Raw genomic sequence first — 19,076 nt, forward strand, 5'->3', positions numbered from 1 at the left:
TACACGAAGTGTGTGGCTTGGACAATAGTGTTTACCGAAAGTGTATAATGGCTTTAAGCATAATTCTTGTGAGCATAATTCATTTATCCAGCCCTGAACCAAAAAGCATCCTTGCTCTGAAACAGGCATGCAACTTTTCCTTCGATCAGCTGATTTCCTCTTTATTTATTCCCAGTTTTACCATTCAAAAACGAAAAATACTATTTTTTGGTGAACACACAGTTGTATGCCTGCTGAAATGATCCACCGCAGCCTCTCAGAAACTCCACAATATTTCAATTCAGAAACGTTTTAAAAACCAACCTCTTCACCCCTGATGATTCTTCTTGTATGTGCGTTGTATCCCTGGGCAGAAGCACTTAACCAGTCTCTTTTGTTATTATTATTTACTTTGCCAAGCCACTTGGAGGCAAGTTTGCCAACAAACAATCTCCAACTGCGCTGTATTTGCCCAACATCGTTTATTGGTATTAGGAAGTGACCTTTGACCTTTGGAGTTAGCATTGGTTGATTTATGTGGTGGTAGCTCTGACTAACTCTACAGGCGCTTTACAACAACAAAACATTTTAACTACAAAAACTAAATAATTAAAAGATCCAAAAATAAAATCCATAAAGTATCTGTAATCTTGGTGTTAATATCAAATTGTTGTAAAGCAAACTTATTTGGACTGTTTGTAAAATCTACAGAGGTATCTTCAGGACTGCAGGTCACAGTGGTAGTCGATTTGGAGGGTCCCTTTTGCTAAAATCTCTTAATGCATAAAATGTTTTGTATTTGGGTAAACCACTGACATATGTAAATCTGGAATGATTAAAAAACATACAAACAAACCACTCTTGAGTTATTATTGCTTTATTACAAAACAATCTATATAGATTCATTATTAATATTTCAGTTAGTTTAGTTGACTATATAAACTATTTCATTAGTCCACCCTTATAGTAATGTACCCTTCTATCCTTTTTACTAAAAAGGTTTAAGGAAATTTACAAACCTAACTACCTGATTTACTTGGATCCTTCCTCACTCAAGTCACTCAAGTCACTCAAGTCACTCAAGTCACTCAAGTCACTCAAGTCACTCAAGTCACTCAAGTCACTCAAGTCACTCAAGTCACTCAAGTCACTCAAGTCACTCAAGTCACTCAAGTCACTCAAGTCACTCAAGTCACTCAAGTCACTCAAGTCACTCAAGTCACTCAAGTCACTCAAGTCACTCAAGTCACTCAAGTCACTCAAGTCACTCAAGTCACTCAAGTCACTCAAGTCACTCAAGTCACTCTAACAAAATCCAACACCTACTCTTTGTTTCAACACACCTATATTCCAAAAATCCCTTGCAGCCGACTTCACGAAACGCTTGGATTAATCCGAAACGCTTGGATTAATCTCGAGTTTAGGACGACTTACATGATGGGTTCAATGTGTCCTATTGTCTCTGGTTACTGAACTGAATTCATCCTAAGTCCTAAGTTAGGAAGAGATTGGTCAAATCGACGGCAGATTCTGACGACCCTAGGTTCAGACAACCCTTGCGATGTACACATAAGGGTTAGGATAAGGTAAAAGGAAAAGTGTAACTCAACACCCAAACTTTTGGACTCTGATTATAGTGGTTTGCCTGAGCCAATATTTTAAAGAGTGTTATGTTTTACTTCTATGATGGAACATAACAAATTAAATACACCAGTTTTAACAAAGAGGGTACAAACAATTATTAGCTGCAAAAAAAACACAATCACTTGCAAAATCTTACTGAAACTAAAACAAACTTTGGCCATATTTAATTGCAAATAATATTTACACACAATGCACATGTATAATTAAAATGTTAAACAATGTGCATCATCACCAACAACATAATGGTCCTTTTTAAAATGATGATTTGTGATTTATTAATAAATTAAAATGTTAACATATATATATAAACAAGTGCATACCTTATCTTGTGTTTTGCAAAAACGTGTTAAAAAGAAATATTATGGAAGTATTGCATTATTGTTATTATAATTATTTGCGCAAAAAGTATTTCTTTAAATAAAAAAAAGATGGAAGTGTTTTGAGGGTGGAAAATTGTACCAAAAACTTGGAAGTTGTTTGGCTTGTTCCATTTCAAGAAAGGAAATAATACCCGACTTAAATGAACATGAAAAATATTAACAAATATTTATGTTATCTGCTTTGACAAATGTTCAATGTTACCCAGTGCCCAGAATGTTACCCAGTGCCCAGAATGTTACCCAGTGCCCAGAATGTTACCCAGTGCCCAGAATGTTACCCAGTGCCCAGAATGTTACCCAGTGCCCAGAATGTTACCCAGTGCCCAGAATGTTACCCAGTGCCAAGAATGTTACCCAGTGCTCAGGTTACCCAGTGCCCAGAATGTTACCCAGTGCTCAGGGCACCCAGTACCAAGGGCTACTAGAGATGGATTGAGACTTCTGACTCTACTCCAAAGTTACCCAGTACCAAGGCTTACTGTTTTGTCTCGGATTTGTACCTTGCCATCTTGCGTCCTATATTGCAAACTTGCTTAATAATTCCTTCACAGAAACTATTCCTCCGTGTTTCCACACTTCATTCCAATAATCATGATCTGTCTTTAATCATACACCTCTAGATAATTTGGACGGAGTTGATTTCTCATTTTCATTGTCTCAGTCTTCAGTGGTCGGCCATCCTCCCGACACCCTGCGTCTCACCATCTCTGGCCTGCGTAGTCTCCTGGGGTGTGGCCTGGGTGTCGGCCTCGCCCCAGCCCTCTTGAGGTTGCACTCGCACACCTCAACGAGGGCGCTTACCTTCTCAAGGAGGGAGCTGCCACGGAATTTGCGCATTGCGATTGAGAAGAAGCCCTCGAGGAATGCACCAAAGCACATGCCTGCTCCGATTCCTTCATGGCTGTCTAAAGTCCAGCGCCGTGTGATGTCGATATACATGATATCGATTGCTGCCATTGTGATGCCATTACTGCAAAGCTTGCATTTCCTACAAAAAAAAAGTATAAATTTGTACACAATTGAAGCTTTGATAAACATATACATGTAAACACATTACAGCTGTTTAATGTTTCTAAAAGAAGTTTTAAGAACAGTGCCTTCAGTAAACAAAATTAACACATTTTTAATCTTTCTTCATTTCTTTTCTTTTTCTTTTTCTGTTTGTTGTTGTTTTTTCTTCTTTTTTATCGCAGTATGAATTATTACCAATACTGATATAAATCAAGCTGAAGAATTTCCCGTCGGAAAATATGTGGTCCACAAGAAAGTTGATTTGTTGCCAACGTGACATTACCTGCTAAACATTCTAAATCCTGTCGCTCCCATTCGATGTGCCCCTTTCACTCCCAGGAACTGATTGAACAATCCAGCAACGTGCTCCATCACTCTCAAGTGACTGTAGCGTTCTCCATACTTCCTGGGCCAGATTTCCTCCAAGCAGGACTCGTCTATAGCCACGCCTTCCTTCCCAGCCTCATCATCGGAGGAGTTGGGCGTGGCTGAGTTGGGCGTGGCTGATCGGACAGCTGCCTGAGAATGATGAGAGCCATCTGAGTTGGGCATTGTATGCCTGCAACAAAGTAACATGTAATAAACTTTAATGTGTGCAGAAATTTTCGAGAACTGGTAGGCCTATAGTTCTGTAGACTGTAGCAATAACCATGGTGCTCCAGTTCAAAAGTAAACTTGATAATGTCCTAACATCACCAGGCATGAATGAGTGGTCGGCCACCAAAGTCCACTAAAACATGTTTGTGTCAATGACTGCATTACACAAATGCACAATGCAAGGGGCAAGACAGTCGTGTTGTGGTGCTTTTGTTCTGCAGTGTCATCTGGATTGCAAATGAGAAAATTGGTTAGCCTTGTCGATGTCTCTTTACTTGTGTGTACCCCCTAGAATATCAGTGCAACCTCAAACCAGGCTAGCATGACACACTGTTTGTGTTGTACTGTATGCATTTTACTGTATATGGGGATTGTATTACTGAAGGCCTTTTATTGTGGGGAATCAATGAGGTTCTGTGACCTACCTTGATTTGAACTCCTTGGCATGTTTTCCTGGTTTGAGGAGTCTCAACGTGTCTTTGATGAGTGAGATTTTAATCTCCTCATCAACAGGGCTTGGTTTGGATTCAACGATGCCAGGCGATACTTCATGTTCAAAGTCAAGTCGCAGACTGGGGTTTGCATTGACCTCTAATAGAATCGGTTTCAGCTCATCCGTCACAAGAATATCAAAACCCAAAATCTGCAACAAAGAAAATTAAAAAAATTAAACTATAGTTTCAATTCTGGCGAGTTTCTAATCATTTCACATCAGGAAAAAATTTAAGTGCCACTTGACTTGAACATAACTGCTTCTATTCAATGGTACCTCCATAGGCAAAGATTGTTGACTGATTAGCCACCTGTTGCCGATGCTGCTTAATCCTAAGGAGTTGAGATGGTTTCAGGAATGCCGTTAGCAAAAAACGGGGGAAGTAGAAGTGTCGAGGCTGTCTGAATGAAGTGGAACTCCTATCATTTTTACACTTTACTGATTATAAGGTTGTGTACACTTGATCTAATGGTAAATAAGGGTTTAGGACAACTGCGGTAGGAGTTTTTGAATGTTCGAAATGGTCAGTTAGCAGAAGGGTTAACCAACGATTCTTAAGCTCTTTGATGACAGTATGTATTGTACTAAAACATCTTCTAAACTCTACAAAGGAGAGAATTTTCCTTTTCTACCTGAAAACAAGACGGAGCGGGTTTCTTCGCAGGTAACTCTGCCTGAAGCTCAACGGTCAAGTCCGGCAACATGGCCGTTATCGTCTTGACGACAATCTCCTCAATAGCATCCCATAACCCGACGGCATCATGACCTCGAGAGGCTAGAGCTGTAAATGTACTCGTCAACGTTCGCTTGCTACCACGGTCCATAGAGTCCGTGTGAATAAATGTGTCACTCTTCTTGTTGAGCGAGTAGTTAGTCAAATGCATGAAAACCTGATTAATATTACGATTGGTCGGTAGCTGATATTTCACCGTACAAAACCGTGCCATTCCTTCCCTACAGATGTAGATTTGCAGCGGGTCAATGGAAGCTAGTAGAACATACACCCTAAGGTCAAACTTGGTACGTTCCAATAGCAGGGGCCTTGCAATGTACTCCTGCACAACGGCCCTCCGGACCAAACCAACTGACCCCATGTGATGGGGGTTTGTGATGAGGTAGATCCCGTCCCCCTGAGATCCCTCATCGGGCTTCACGATAAACACCGGTTTATCATGCGGGTGTTTCTGCTGCATTTCAGCCACGTTTGCGCAGAAGTGGTGGTACTGCTCTGGTAGAAGCCACGTCCTTGGGTAAAAGTCAAATTCCTCGGGGAAGAGTTCATGCATCTGATGAAGAAGTTTACTGAGTTGTGCTTTGCGTACTAGCTCCAACAAACCTACATGAAATAAACAATCACAAATTACACATGAGTGCTTTGGTAAAAAAAGATGATGAAAATAACTGATATTTTTCGGACAAACAACGATCAACAGAAGTATGGTACAAGTTTTGTGTTTATGAGTGAAGTATGGTTTTGTGAGGTCCCTTTAAAAAATGTCTAGTTCCTTAAAATTGTTAGGTTTCAAACAGACATATAGGCCTATAACAGTTTTGGTAGATTGGAAGGCAATCAAATATCGAGCTCTGTGACTATTTGTTCCCATTCGCTGATGTTCAGCCACGGGATGGGCTGTAACCCAACACAAGGTAACAACCAGAAAGACAATCATTTGTGCTACTTCAACTACTTAAATACTTTATATTATGTATTTATTCAGTAATTTGTCAATATCCTTTTGATAAACAAACCTGGAAACTTGTTGACCATCCCTGATTGGATTCCATCGTTGTCATAAAAAGAACACCCGTGCCAGTGGAGATCACAGGAGGTTTTACGAGGTCCACAAACCTGTTAATTAGAAAATGCAATGTACTTTCTTATGACAAGAGCATTGATATAATTCACATCTTCCCCAACCTCTGTTTGTCACAACTTTTCTATAGATTATTTTAAAACTAACCATTGCTAACTGTATGATATATAAACATAATTAATCAAAAGACAAAGTGGGGAAAACATTCCAAAACATTCGTTCATCCCTATTTTAACCAACATATCCTTCCACTCATCCATGGCGTGAACAACAAAACCATACGCTTAAAAATGTTCGTATCTGACCTCTAAATTTTGTGTGCAATTACCTGCAGATGAAAGTTTCTATTATTATTTTTAAATAAAAAAAACATAAGCAACTGGTAGTAAATTAATTAATTATTCACCTTTAACATCAACAAACAAATTAAGGTTATGAATATCTTTTCTTTCTCCATGTGAATATTAACCAAAATATAACATAAACATTCTATTGAGAAATGAAAGTCACAACGCACACAAAAACACATTAAAAAAATAAAATCTGAGCAAATTGATTGTTTAACCAAAATTTGTAAAATGAAAAGGTGGCAGTTGATTCAGCATGTTTTCCCCTCAAATATTGATGTTTAATTTTAATCACCTCTTTCCATCTCCAGCCCAGCTCTTCAAAACTAATTCTTAAAACCTCGGCTCCTGACTTGGCCTTGGACATTTCCACCGTCAAACATGGCCTCATTCTCCGGTGTCGTACTTTCGCTTTGGACTTGGATTTCTTTTTGATGGCCGGTGAAGACAGATATGGGCTGCCTATAGATTTGGGCCGAGAAGGAGGTGGTGTTGTGTGGAGGTTTGCTGCAATCCACTCCGGAGATGGGTCAGCGTGATTGGCGACTGCGGTCCCCTGCTGTGGGGCGTTGAGCACGGCGGTTGGCACAGCTCGACCAACGTCAACGTCGTAAAGTTCGTTTCGATCATTTTCAGGATTCCATATCACTCGTGAATCTGTCGTTTCGATTGGACCTAACTTAAACATAGAGTTCTTTCTACTTTTAGGAATATTTACACTCATATTCATATCCTGTCATGTTGTTATTTCTGTCAAAAGTAGGTCTTTTTAACCTACGTTAGGCAAACAATACATTCCTAAGTCAAAAATTCTGGTTGTCATATGAATTGTTTATTAGCTTGGTTCCACAACCCCGTTGTCGTGTAAAATTTCTAGTGCGAAGACAGGACATCGTACCGCTCTGAGTTTGTTGCAAAGAGGCTGCAGTGACCGCATGGTGGCGCTGTTTAAGTTGGTGCACAGGGGCGGGAGGGGGGGGGGCGGGGCTAGGAGCAGTTGAATTTAAATTTATTTTTGAATTGGAGCTCGGCTCGGTCTTCTAATCATCTAGCAGAACGAACCTAAAAGTTCTAGGAATACTACCAGATGTACTTTCAGATGTTAATTCTTCCCACAACTCAATCAAAACTCTTATTTTTAAAATAAATTGACAAAGTGCATACATTGGTGATTATTGGTTTTATTGCTATCTTTTTTTAATATCACATTGCCATCAATAATGCATTCTTCCCAAGGTTTATGTAAGTTGTAAAAGTCTGCAACCATCTGTTGTTCAGCGACATTCATGAAGGCCTCCTGAAAGAATAGCAATATTGTTCTATAAATTCATTACTTATTTCTGTATCTGTAAAATGTAGTGCACTTTTTCTCTTTTCTTTTGGCACCTTATCCACTGGACTGTTTGCATCACTTTCCACAACATCCAAGTTTAGCCCAAATTGGACAGCAATTGGATTGTACTACTTAGTACTACCAACTAAACCGCCTCTGGCCCTGCCAGTGTGTGTAAAGAAACTACAAACAAGAAAGAGTTTTTTATAGCTAGAGCGTTATTAGAGGAGCGTTTCTTGTAATTTAGAGGAGCTATTAAAAATACCAGAGGAGGAAACTTTCAAAAGAGTGGCTCCAAGGTCATAATTTACACTGTACTCATTTCACAATAAGTCTCTTATTAGAGTGTTAGCAGTGTAAAATGACATACTCCACTAATTGGCATTTGTAACCAAGTACTCTTGCAGCTGATCTGAAATTTTTCATACAAAATATTTGTTTTAAGTTTTAGTATTACCCAGCGCCACCACTGGTTTCATTTTAATGTTAGCCTCAACTGTTGTCCTGTCCTTTGAAAAGTGCCTTGATAGGTCAAGGGTCGATTTCATCATCAAAGAGCTGAGATTGATCTTAACCCTGTATCAATCTTAATTGATAATCAAAGTGTAATGTCACAATACAAAACCACTCTGGCTATATTAAAGGATTAGCTAAAGATGTAGCTTAGTGCTTTGTGAAATCGAGTTCTGTTATACTTATAAAAATAACATCAACATAGAAAAGACTTTTTCAGTGATTGCATTGTCCAAATTGATGGCTTCAGCAGTAGCTCTCATTAAAACACTATACATCCTCATGTTGATGATTACTTTGAACTATTTGGCGTCGAATTGATTTATCCACTCTATTCTGATGAATTTGGAAAGCTGGGGTGACCCACGCACCACAAGAGCACTGAAGACCTGAAAAGATCAACACAAACTTCTTTAATTGTTTTGCCAGTTGTGGATGTAATCATTGTATCAGAGATGCAATGTTATTAGGGTTGAATGTGAACTGGCCTCTGGTCCCAATTTCATAGAGCTGCCTAATAAGCAGATTGCTTATTTTTCTGCTAAGCACAACTAAGCAGGATGTCAGTTTTACTTTGTTCACATGTAAAATGGTATTTTAGCTGGTAACCTTATTTTGGTAAGCATAATTTTGTTGTACTTAGCCACTTTGTATGCTTGAGCAGCTCTATGATATTGGGCCGTGGTCAGTGGATCTCTGTGGTGGTCTCTGTTGTAGTCTGCACAGGTTGTGGGTTCAAATCCCCCAAAAGTTGCCTGTGGATTTGATTTCTGCAGAACTTGGGAAGTTGATCTGGCATGTTTTTGCTTGATGGATTCTTCCTTTGAAGGTGACAATTGGGAGCTTACGGCTCTGAATATTTTGTTGATCGAAACAAAAATAATTGAGAGTATAATTTACCTGACCAGTTAAAAGATCCCAGGCGTGAAGAACACTTTGGGCAGCAGAGCTGAGAAACGGAAAAACGCACAATCCTGATGTTAAAAATTTACGTTTCAAATAACACTAATGGATTCTCAAGAATTTTCGCTTGATGGATTTCCACTCTACAGCCTGTGATAAAATATCATCACAGCCAGTCACTGCTTTCTTGGAAGGGCAATGTGATTTCAAAGTAAACCAAGGCAATAGCTTTGGGCATGGCCCTAACTGCCTTGATGAAGTATTGGACCTGTCATAAGGAGCAACAAATCTAATGTGGAATGTCATTAATTTGTGGTTTGAGAAATTGTCAGGAGACTTGAGGTGTTGTTTAGACAATCAACATCAAGACTAAGGTTTGAACTTACCTTTCCTTCTAAACAACCCACTAATAATGGTTCCATCCACTTCACTGGTTCCACAAAAAGGGATGTGCATGATATGGATGAATCCATTGTGCTTGAAGGGGATGTTGTCACAGCGAGAGGATGCATTTGTTTGTGCCAGCTGAAGCTTGTCTGCCCTTTCCCAGTGATATGAGCAAGAACCATGGATTGAAAGAAAACTGCTCGCCTGTTCCATACAAAAACAAAGTTTCATTATAATTTATAAAGGTTTAATAACGGTCCGAGGACCTACTGTGAGGTAATGACCCGGCCCATTGTTATACAGCTGTAAAAAGAAGTTAAGCACAAAAGCTTATGCTCACCAGAATAAGGTTACCAGCCAAAGTACTAGGTCATACCATTTATGACTGGTATACTGCACTTTTTTGCTTAGCAGAAAATGTTAAGCATTATTTTCTGTTAAAGCAGCTCTATTCTGTGCTGAATTTCATGGAGCTGCTTTGGTACAAAAAGTAGCGATAATTTAGGTGTACACGGAGATTGATTTGATTATAGAAGATGGCGGTTCGCACTGACCTACACTTCCTGCATTTGTAGACGGTTTGTGCTTCAGTCGAGGCAGATTCCTGGGCAGGATCGGCTGCAATGAACTCTTCAGGTACCTGTGAACCAGCTGGTAGAAACATATATCTTGATGGTCAGTTCATCAGTTTGGGAACATAGATCATAATTCTTGTACATTGCAAACACCACTGTATCTTTTTTCAGAAAGACGACCATAAAACAAAGTTCAATACCAAAAACATCAGTTTACTGTTAATGTCGACTCATCACTGCCATTACCAGCATGATGTTTTTTTTGTTTTGTTTTGCTAGAAAGAAGATAGAAAGAAATACTTAAACCAGAAACTATTTTCAGTACCTTGAATATCCGGAGCTATTTGTCCTAATCTATGTTGTCTGTACAGAGGATGTGACGAAGAAAACTGACAGCCCATTGCCTCAAACAAACAGAGCATATCAACAAAGCCATCGTTAGGTCTGAAAATAGATAAACATGAGAAATATTAATAAGTATAATTCACTTCACACTTCCTTGTCTTAATGCTCCTGCATAAACTCTGTCCTTAATAGTGATAATAAGCTTCTCACTGTGTTTAATTTGTTCGCAAATAATCCCGCATACTTTTGATAGTTGTAGATTTGTGCAAAAACAAAGGGCGCTTTAAACAAAAACATTTTCCACTATGTTTAATACAACTTTCAAAACAATACCACATTGCAAGAATTTTGGATTTTCATTAGAAATAAAAGCTTTCCAACGTCACGTTTCCATCGTCCTTATCATCAGGGCCCAATTTCATAATGCCTGTAAGCACAAAAATTTGCTTAGCATGAAAATTTCTTCCTTGATAAAACAGGATTACCAACCAAATTTTAATTTGTTGCATATATTCAAATGTTGTTAGCTAAATCCTGAAAATCACATTGGAAATTTGGTTGGTAATCCTGTTTTTATCAAGGAAAAAATTCATGCTAGACAAATTTTTGTGCTAAGCAGCTCTATAAAATTGAGCCCCGGTCAACAAACCGGCCGAGTCCAAGGAAAGTCGGTTGGCCCTATATAAACAAACAGCATACTTACTCTGTGCGTGGGTGCTTCTCCTTTACCAAATCAAATGCCTTCTGGAATGTTATTTTATCTCGATGCATCAAGTATGCAATTACTATAGTGGAACTCCTAGAAATCCCCATCATACTGTATGGATCAAGGACAAAGATATATCATTTTTATTAGCTTTTTTCAGGGTGCTACTGATGGTGATTTGCTGGCTTAAAAAATGGCATTTATTTAGTGTAAAACATCATGTCCACTACTCCTAGAAATGAGATTCGTTATGCCATATTAGACCATAGTAATGAACATCTCATTCATAGTTTGTTGGCTACCTTTACCATTACAATATCCACTACTGTTTTCTTTTTCAATTCTCTTTCTTTGGTCTTTGGACTTTGTTCAACCCAAAAAAATCAAAATTGTTATAAGTAACCAGCTATTATACAAACCAATGAACAAGGATGTTCCCAGACGACGTCAGAACCTCATCAATAAACGCTATGCATTCCTCAAAGTGGCTAAGAATATCTGCAGATGGCATATCATTAATATACACAAACTTATGGTTAAGATTCAACGCAGAGATGTCTGGTTTGGACCACTCGATTGACAAGACGTGAGTGATGGAATGTTTCAGTAAATCATGTTGTCCCTTTAAGGTGAGGACTGCATCCCGGCTACCGAGAAAGAGACCCTTGCAGACCTCGTCCATGTGGTATGGTTTGTTGTCGGGGCTTCCCTCTGCCATTTTCAGCTAAAGCTTTCTGATTAAAAAAGTGAAGATCATCAAACATTGAGAGTGATGTGGAAGCAAGATTGTGCAATGGTGTTTTCTGATTTGTTGTTTTGCATAGCGCCCTCCATTGGTAGGATAGTAGTAATAATTTTGTTTCTAGCTGTAGGGGGGGGGGGGGCGTTGTTTCCAGAAATGGGGGGGGGGGGTATCTGCCCACTTAAAAAAGGACATACCACATGCGAAATTATCAACTTACCATCATCAGACAGAAAATGGTTTCTTATAGTTTTTCCTTTCTTGTTCATGTTTTTGTTTTTGTTTTTATTTCGATATAGAAAGAAATTTGCCTGAACTTAATTTGCATTCATTTCTACTCCATGACCAAAGCAAGCAAATGGTCCTTGTTGTGCGATGTCATGGAGCTGCATGTGAACTGAAAGAAAACATCAATTGACTTCGGAGGGCCAATCAATATAAGTGCGAGTAAAAGCTTTTAAAAAAATGCTACGGACATGATGCCCTTTAAAGAAGAAGAAATAGAACTTTGTAAAGAAAACAAAGCTCAAGCCCCCCCCCCCCCCCCCCCCCGACGACCATCCGATCCCCCCAATAAAAAAAAATAGAGAAAAAGATTACCAGTTATTTTCCAACAGAGGGCGCTAGCTACGAAGACGGCAAAAAAAATAATAATGACAGACTGGTACCGTGTGTTGTTGCCGTTTTTCGTTGATAGAGACATTGGAACCTGTCTAGTAACCGATTACTTCCGGTTGAGTACGTGTAAATACATGGGATTTTCAGTTCAGCTAGCGGACGCAAGAAAACAACCCCCGTCGACCGGTAGAAAGTCATCGTTATTTCCGTCCATTCTTACGATTTCCTTGAGGATTCCGGATACGTGGTGATAAAATTCTTTTTATTTATGAAACATTGAATGTATGACTATTTCATGAACATGCAGACGTGCTTCTGTAAGCGAACATTTGAGAGGATTGTGCGAGAGTTATTGTGAATGGTGACAGCATTGCAAATTATACTTTGTCATGACTGCGTAAGTAAACAGTGTTTATTTAGATACACGTCGTCACATGCCATTGTAACTGTGTACAAACATGTAACTCTTACAAGAATACCTACTTTGTAAGAAGAAGAAGTATTAAAGGACTACCTTGGATGATATTTTGAGGTTTGAATTGATCAAGAAAGGAGTGTAAAGAGAAGACAACTTCCCTGGATGACGTTCATTATGAAGAAGAAGAAATACAAGTTCCAAGTAATTTTTGAGTTGGTGGAGCTTTCGTCGATCCCGCTTGTCAATGGAGTACTTTTCAGTAAAATACGACTGCTAGATGGTGGCGGATCTTTCTCAGAATTATCAACCCGGTGAGTATTTGAGGGTCAACTCTTAAAATTGTTTAACCACATCATCAAAAAGTGTAACTGTAATCTTGCTTCCAAACCAGAGTTTATTAAGTTTGGGTTTTAGTATAACCAAAACACAGGCTATGTGTGTGTTTAATATTTAGCACTGTATTCAGTGCTTGGAACTTTCCCGAGATCTGTGATTGAAAAAAATCATAGGCATATTACTCAGGTGGGATTCATACAAACTAATTAGACCACATAAATGTTGACCCAGCCAGATGTGAAACACAGATATTTCTTCAAATTACAGTTGCCACAAATGACAATGCTGAAAGTGTTGTAGTCCAGCATTATTCATCACATCTCATCTCAGAAAAACGACTGGCCTAAATTTGTAATGTCCATCACCCAGTGACGCTCCTGGCGCTGTAACATGCAGTATTTCCTGCCAGATGTGGGACTACTACGCATAGTGCTACAGAATGCATAAATCATTCAAGTTCACAGTTGAAAAATCCTTGGCACGACCCTGAATCATTTTCCAATTTTATGAATGATTGATGAGAAGTAATGAAACCAGCGAAGCGCGCCATTCTTTATTTTGACCATGCAACCAACTTTGAACCCAGCTGTCCGTGACCTCCTTTTTTTCTGACAGTCCAGGAATTTCATCTTTTGAAATTGAAGAGAGGAAGCTGTATCTTTTTGAAAAAGGCATTGACCCCTTAAAAAAGCTTTCAAGGGGAATATTTTGAAGGGACATCACAGATAAAACCAGTGAGTGGAAATAATGTCAAGGAAATAGTAGCTTACTTGGTCTCAAAGTTTCACATTAATCTCAATTATTAGTGCCATTATAGCAGGTCATTAAAACGCACTGGACACTATTGGTAAACTTAAAATAATTGAAAGCATTTATAAAAACTTACTTGGTAACAAGCAATGGAGAGCTGTTGATAAAGTATTTGAATTTGATTTCGAGACCTCGGATGACAAGGGTCCTTTCCCCAAAATGTTGGGAAAAGTACAAAATATAAACCTAGTGGCTTTCCAAAGTACGCAATTTAGAGGTAACTCAACACCCTGTGTTTGGACTACATGTACTATCATAATGATAAGAGTGGAATGTTTCAATGATAAGCAGTTTCTAACATCCTGCTGTCCCCAATCCTTAAGAATAAATAGTTTGGAGGATTTAGTACTGTTAGTCACTGGACACCTTTGGTAATTGTCAAAGACCAGTATTCTCACTTGGTGTATCCCAACATCTTATAGGCATAACATAACAGTTCTGTGAAAATGTTGACTCAATTGGTCATCAAAGTTGCACAAATTTGTGTGGCACTTTTAGATGCCCAAAAATGTACTAAAAGAATACAGAACCCATTTCTCACAATGTTTTATACTACCTGCCAACAGCTCTCCATTGCTCCTTACCAAGCTAAATTGTATGCTAACAGTTGATTTGAGGAATCACCATTAGTGTCCAGTGCCTTAAATTAAAGCATATTGATGTTATCAAAAATGAATTTATACAGAAAGAATTTAACTCTTAAAAGCGATATTGTCAGTGGATCAATGAATCACAAAGGGTTGGCCTTGAAGAGTCACTGGTGTCTATTTTGCGTGACTTGTGTGCAATCTGATCTTTTGTCCATACCTGACGATGAAGATCACCTTTGTATAAGGATATTGTGTCATGAGGCGTTGCCAACGAGCATGAGGAATTTGTGGGGGTGGTTAGGGGTGCCCTGTGTGGTCATTATGTGTTTGTTTTAAATGGAGTAACTTTATTTACTGTAAAAAGGTCTCTGACATTTTGGTGGAGTTGATTTTCTTGTTGAAACATCAGATATTTGTGTTATTTTGTGGGTGTTCATTTTGTTGAACAAGATGAAAGGACGTGCGATTGGATGCAGTCAGTTGAAAAGTGTGGGTTTGACTCTTTGTCTGGTAGAATTGTGAAATGAAGCAAAAAAGTAAAGTTACATTTTAATGTATTACACAAACGCCTGAAAAATTTACCTGACTATCCACCTTTTTTATAGACAGTCTACAAAATGATGCTTTATCCACATGCTGTAAGTTAACCGGACATGCAGTGTCACGCATTGAGAATTTTAAATTTTTCAAGGGAATAAATTTGCCAATTTAAAACTTTTACATCATATGTTTATTTTGGCAACAAAGCTAATGCTTGACTCACTGTTGATAGGTCGACTTCTTTTAAAGGTAAAATGTGTTAAGATATAACTTAAAAGCATACATTTTTGGATATTATTCTTTCCAGCCAAAAGTTGGTGTTAAAGTTAGTTTTTGTTCCCGTAAATATTTCTTTTCTGTTGACACTGGGGAAGAAATCCACAAGACCTGTGAAGAATTAGAGCCATGTAAACCCCAATGTGCAGGGAGCCATTCAGCAAATTGAGACCAACTGCCAGAGGGCAATTCCACAGAAACAGACCCCTACCCTCCTAAAAAATAAAACCCCAGGAATTAAACTTTGTAATTGAGATTCCCTCTTTCTGAGATGATCAAAGGATACTCAAACTTGACTAGCTGTTAATAGTCAGATTGTAGATAAGCAGTTAGTGTAAAGAAATGCTGCACCATCAGCCTCGAAGGCAAATGAGATAAAAGTCAGGTTCCATTTCCTTTGTTCTCTTCTCTTGTCTTGAAGAATTTTTTTCACAGTAGTTTCTCAGGAGAAAGTAAAGCTGTTTCTACAAGATCTTATGTTTTGTATGATACAGAAGGCAAGTGTATGAATTAGTTCAGCCAAGAAAGCATTTTGAAACAGTTGGAAGAGACTGCAATTGTTTGGAACAATTCACAACTTCAAACCAATCTGCTTTTAAAGCTCAGATTTTCCCATAGAACACACAGACACTGTTAGGTTCTATAACTACGGGAAAACAGATGAACAAGAAGTTAGTGTCTTTCTTTGTGTATACTCTCACTAATGAGATAGGGAACATGGCAAAATATATCAAATTGAAAAAAAAGAAGATTATAAATGATTGATGTGCTCTTTCCAATTCCATACTGTTGGGATATATATTGGTATGCAAAGTGGTAAATAATGAATGAATATTCAATGCAGTAATGATATTGAGTGAGTGGGCTTAAGAAGGAACAACTAGTGATCAGTCAGTCAGGACTCAGGAAGATTAAAGGATGGTCCCTAATCCCCTATCCCTAATTATCCCCAATGGAATGTGGTTTTCAAAAATCATAAATTAATCCACAGTGAAGCTTCGGAGTAAAGCTCATTGGTAATCAAGGAAGGGTCCAGCCCAATTCATTACTACCACCTCCAGTAGGGTCAACACACTTTGCCCAATTGGGTATTGAACTATTGAGCTAAACCCACCTAGTAGTGCTAGTCCAATGGTTCCTTTATCACTGCTATGCCTTTATCCCCTCTCAATGCATGGGTCTTGTGGATTCTCTGTGTGTTTGTCTGAAGCATTGGGGGGGGGGGTTAATAATGAAACTAACTTTAGGCACACCCTGAAATGTCTTTTTAAATGTCATTTTAAAGTTTCCAGCTCATGGACCTTTGAAGTTCTGTCAACAAATTCCTTACAATGTACTTGATTATTGAGTCTACAGTATGTGCTTGTAGCTAATGAAGCCATATGTCTGCCATTTAAGCTCCATGTTTTGTAGTATGCAAATAATACTGTAGCTGGACAGGTCTTGTAAGAAAAAAATTGACGCAGCAAAGTAAATATTATTTTATAATTGATGTCAACGTACACATGGTGTCGCAGCACACCAAATTTTGAAACCTCACCCTGCATTGCCTCATGGAGGAATTCCCATACATAACATCAATTGTTTGTTTTGTAATAGACTAGTAGTCTAGTCTTCAAATATCATGCACTGTAACTAAAGCCTAATGTAACTTAAGCCTACTTTTCAATGAACTTAACCTGGGAATTTTTTTTTAAAATTCTGTTTGAATCGCTAACCCTGGCAAATACCCAGGGAAAGAGCCCACCCTTGAGAGCTCTGCCCCTGCTTGGGTGAAACAAGATATTGCATGACCAAGTATTCTCCATCTTGGCTCTGTAACTTTAAGTGTGGACAGGAATTTCGATTAAGTGCACACATTTTAAAAACAAAGCAACCATTGCGTAGTCAAGGTTTCTTGTACTTGTTTTGACCATGGACACTTTCTCCATGTTTTGATCCTCCTGATTTGGTCTGACTCGTTGCTAAAAACAATTTAAAGTGCAAGTAATTTCAATGCAAGCCATGTCCCTGGTTCTACAATGGAGGAAAAACAATTCCTCTATGGTTCTAAAGTGACTTTAAGTTTGTATTAGGAGGGCTATAAGTAGGCAAGGATGTGTCCATATTACATAACATCTACAAAAGCCTTTTTATGAAATATTGATTTTGATTTTTGGTTCTAAGAAAACACCCTGCCCAGTCTGCCATTTTTGGTTGTGTTACACTCCACTAAACAGTAGTTTTTGTAAACCGTTCAATACATGCAGATTCTGTGGGATTACTTGCTATTGTTATGGGTGTGCTCACGCATAGTTAATGTTGTTGACACTGAAGTACAGGTAAATCCGTCAATTTTATTTATTGATTGGTCAAGCTGTGTGCGTCTTTGATAGCTGTTTGCAAACACACTTTTTTTTTTACTTACAAGTTATCAACCATGAATGACACAGATGGTAGTTTTTTTAATTTTATATTTCTGGTTTGATTGGCAGCATATTGCACCCTAGCACCCTTGTAAACCATTACATGTACAACCATCTTGCTATTTAAAAGGAGTAAGTTTCATAATTCAAACGTAGCCCAACATACCTCACAGGTGTGTTGAAGCGCCTTGAGATCAATGAGTGACAGAAATGTGCGCTTCTATTATGTCATGGCCTTTGAGGGTTTTTTGAGAGCTCTCTAATGAAGACAGACAGAGCACACAGCTCGAAACTTTGAGATCTCAACCCTGGTTCATTCTTCTCAGTACCAATACTTCTCCCAATAGAGATTGTACTAGAATAACCTGAAGGTCATGTCCTCTGTTGCCCTGGTCTTAGCCTTGGTGCACCTTCATAAGTTTACTTGTGTCGTCACGGACATCAACATTTTCTAATTGAGCAGATGACTGAGCTGTCTGTTTACACTTTTTTTAAAGTTCATCCGCTACGCAATAACCATTGACCTTTATTTTCACAGAGTTATAAGCGAAAACACAGCGTTCGATTAGCCTCGTTTCATGGCTACCTGGAGTGTTAATCACCAGTACATGCAGGGAAGCTAATCAAACGCAACCTATAAGGCCAAATAAAAAAGAATACCAGTTGATCGTCCCCGCCCGCATCCTTTTTGGGGGCCGCATCCTTTTTTTGTATACTATTTACATTTTTCATTTTTTTTTTTTTTTTAATCCATCTTTTCAAACCTAGGAGTTTCTCCCGAATCTAACTTCATGCTCTCGAACACTTGTAACCGTCTGTTTCATAAAACAATTAGTGAAAACTTACCAGCAAATCTTGTGTTATCCGACCCTGTTAGTGTTACTGTTAACACAGGTCCTCATGCAACTAATAGGTATAAATAAGTTTGCCGTTGATTCAAACTGAAGAATTGGTGGCCTGTTTGGTTTGAAATACTTAGCGGCCATCTTGAAAAAAAAAGAGTAAATAGTAAATAGTAAGGCCCTCATCCTCCTCTTTTTTGAAAAATCCGGACGATCAACTGGTATTTTTTGTTATTTAGCCAAAGTACACTGTGTACTATTACAAGATAGATAGAATGTTGTTGTGAGGAGAGGCTGGTAGTATCCAACAAAAAATTATTTGTATACAAACTTGTTTTGGGCATTGACATATTGTTATGGGCTTGTCTTTATCTCTGAGTTTGCTGCAATATCAAACAAATCCTGAGGACCTTATCTACATATTTAATGAAGGATATCAAAGGTGTTTTCGCTCCCTGTGACTCTGCACGAG

At 38.4% G+C, this 19,076-nt stretch overlaps 3 protein-coding genes across 3 annotated transcripts in view; 1 reads left to right on the plus strand and 2 right to left on the minus strand.

The window, feature by feature from the left end:
- Window positions 1-1,239: 1,239 nt before the first annotated feature.
- On the minus strand, window positions 1,240-7,089 carry LOC117303522 (tubulin polyglutamylase TTLL11-like). Its single transcript, XM_033787747.1, has 6 exons — window positions 6,561-7,089; window positions 5,854-5,953; window positions 4,737-5,440; window positions 4,037-4,254; window positions 3,298-3,573; window positions 1,240-2,991 (listed from the first exon to the last, which is right to left on the minus strand). The coding sequence occupies exons 1-6, from the start codon at window positions 6,993-6,995 to the stop codon at window positions 2,661-2,663; spliced, it is 2,064 nt and encodes a 687-aa protein (XP_033643638.1). The 5' UTR covers window positions 6,996-7,089; the 3' UTR covers window positions 1,240-2,660.
- A 348-nt stretch (window positions 7,090-7,437) lies between these two features.
- On the minus strand, window positions 7,438-11,822 carry LOC117303167 (dual specificity protein phosphatase 12-like). Its single transcript, XM_033787290.1, has 7 exons — window positions 11,447-11,822; window positions 11,025-11,138; window positions 10,302-10,420; window positions 9,956-10,052; window positions 9,401-9,605; window positions 9,012-9,060; window positions 7,438-8,500 (listed from the first exon to the last, which is right to left on the minus strand). The coding sequence occupies exons 1-7, from the start codon at window positions 11,743-11,745 to the stop codon at window positions 8,382-8,384; spliced, it is 1,002 nt and encodes a 333-aa protein (XP_033643181.1). The 5' UTR covers window positions 11,746-11,822; the 3' UTR covers window positions 7,438-8,381.
- Window positions 11,823-12,533: 711 nt separating this feature from the next.
- The window catches only part of LOC117303160 (protein FAM102A-like), a 35,052-nt gene continuing 28,509 nt past the window's right edge, over window positions 12,534-19,076 (plus strand). The window contains exon 1 of the mRNA XM_033787283.1: window positions 12,534-13,116. Within this exon, the coding sequence (XP_033643174.1) occupies window positions 12,968-13,116 (149 nt within the window). The 5' untranslated portion in view covers window positions 12,534-12,967. The remainder of the gene's footprint in view (window positions 13,117-19,076) is intronic.

The sequence above is a fragment of the Asterias rubens genome, chromosome 19 (assembly GCF_902459465.1).
Source record: "Asterias rubens chromosome 19, eAstRub1.3, whole genome shotgun sequence".
In the NCBI taxonomy this organism is placed as follows: Eukaryota; Metazoa; Echinodermata; class Asteroidea; order Forcipulatida; family Asteriidae; genus Asterias; species Asterias rubens.

Coding starts and splice junctions, on each gene's coding strand:
- LOC117303522 (XM_033787747.1), bottom strand. CDS start 6,995: ATGAATATGAGTGTAAATATTCCTAAAAGTAGAAAGAACTCTATGTTT. Junction 5,441..5,853: donor GATGGTCAACAAGTTTCCAG/GTTTGTTTATCA, acceptor TATTTCATGTAG/GTTTGTTGGAGCTAGTACGC. Junction 4,255..4,736: donor CCGCTCCGTCTTGTTTTCAG/GTAGAAAAGGAA, acceptor TCTTTGTTGCAG/ATTTTGGGTTTTGATATTCT.
- LOC117303167 (XM_033787290.1), bottom strand. CDS start 11,745: ATGGCAGAGGGAAGCCCCGACAACAAACCATACCACATGGACGAGGTC. Junction 10,421..11,024: donor GAGAAGCACCCACGCACAGA/GTAAGTATGCTG, acceptor ATCTATTTTCAG/ACCTAACGATGGCTTTGTTG. Junction 10,053..10,301: donor AATAGCTCCGGATATTCAAG/GTACTGAAAATA, acceptor TGTTTCTACCAG/CTGGTTCACAGGTACCTGAA.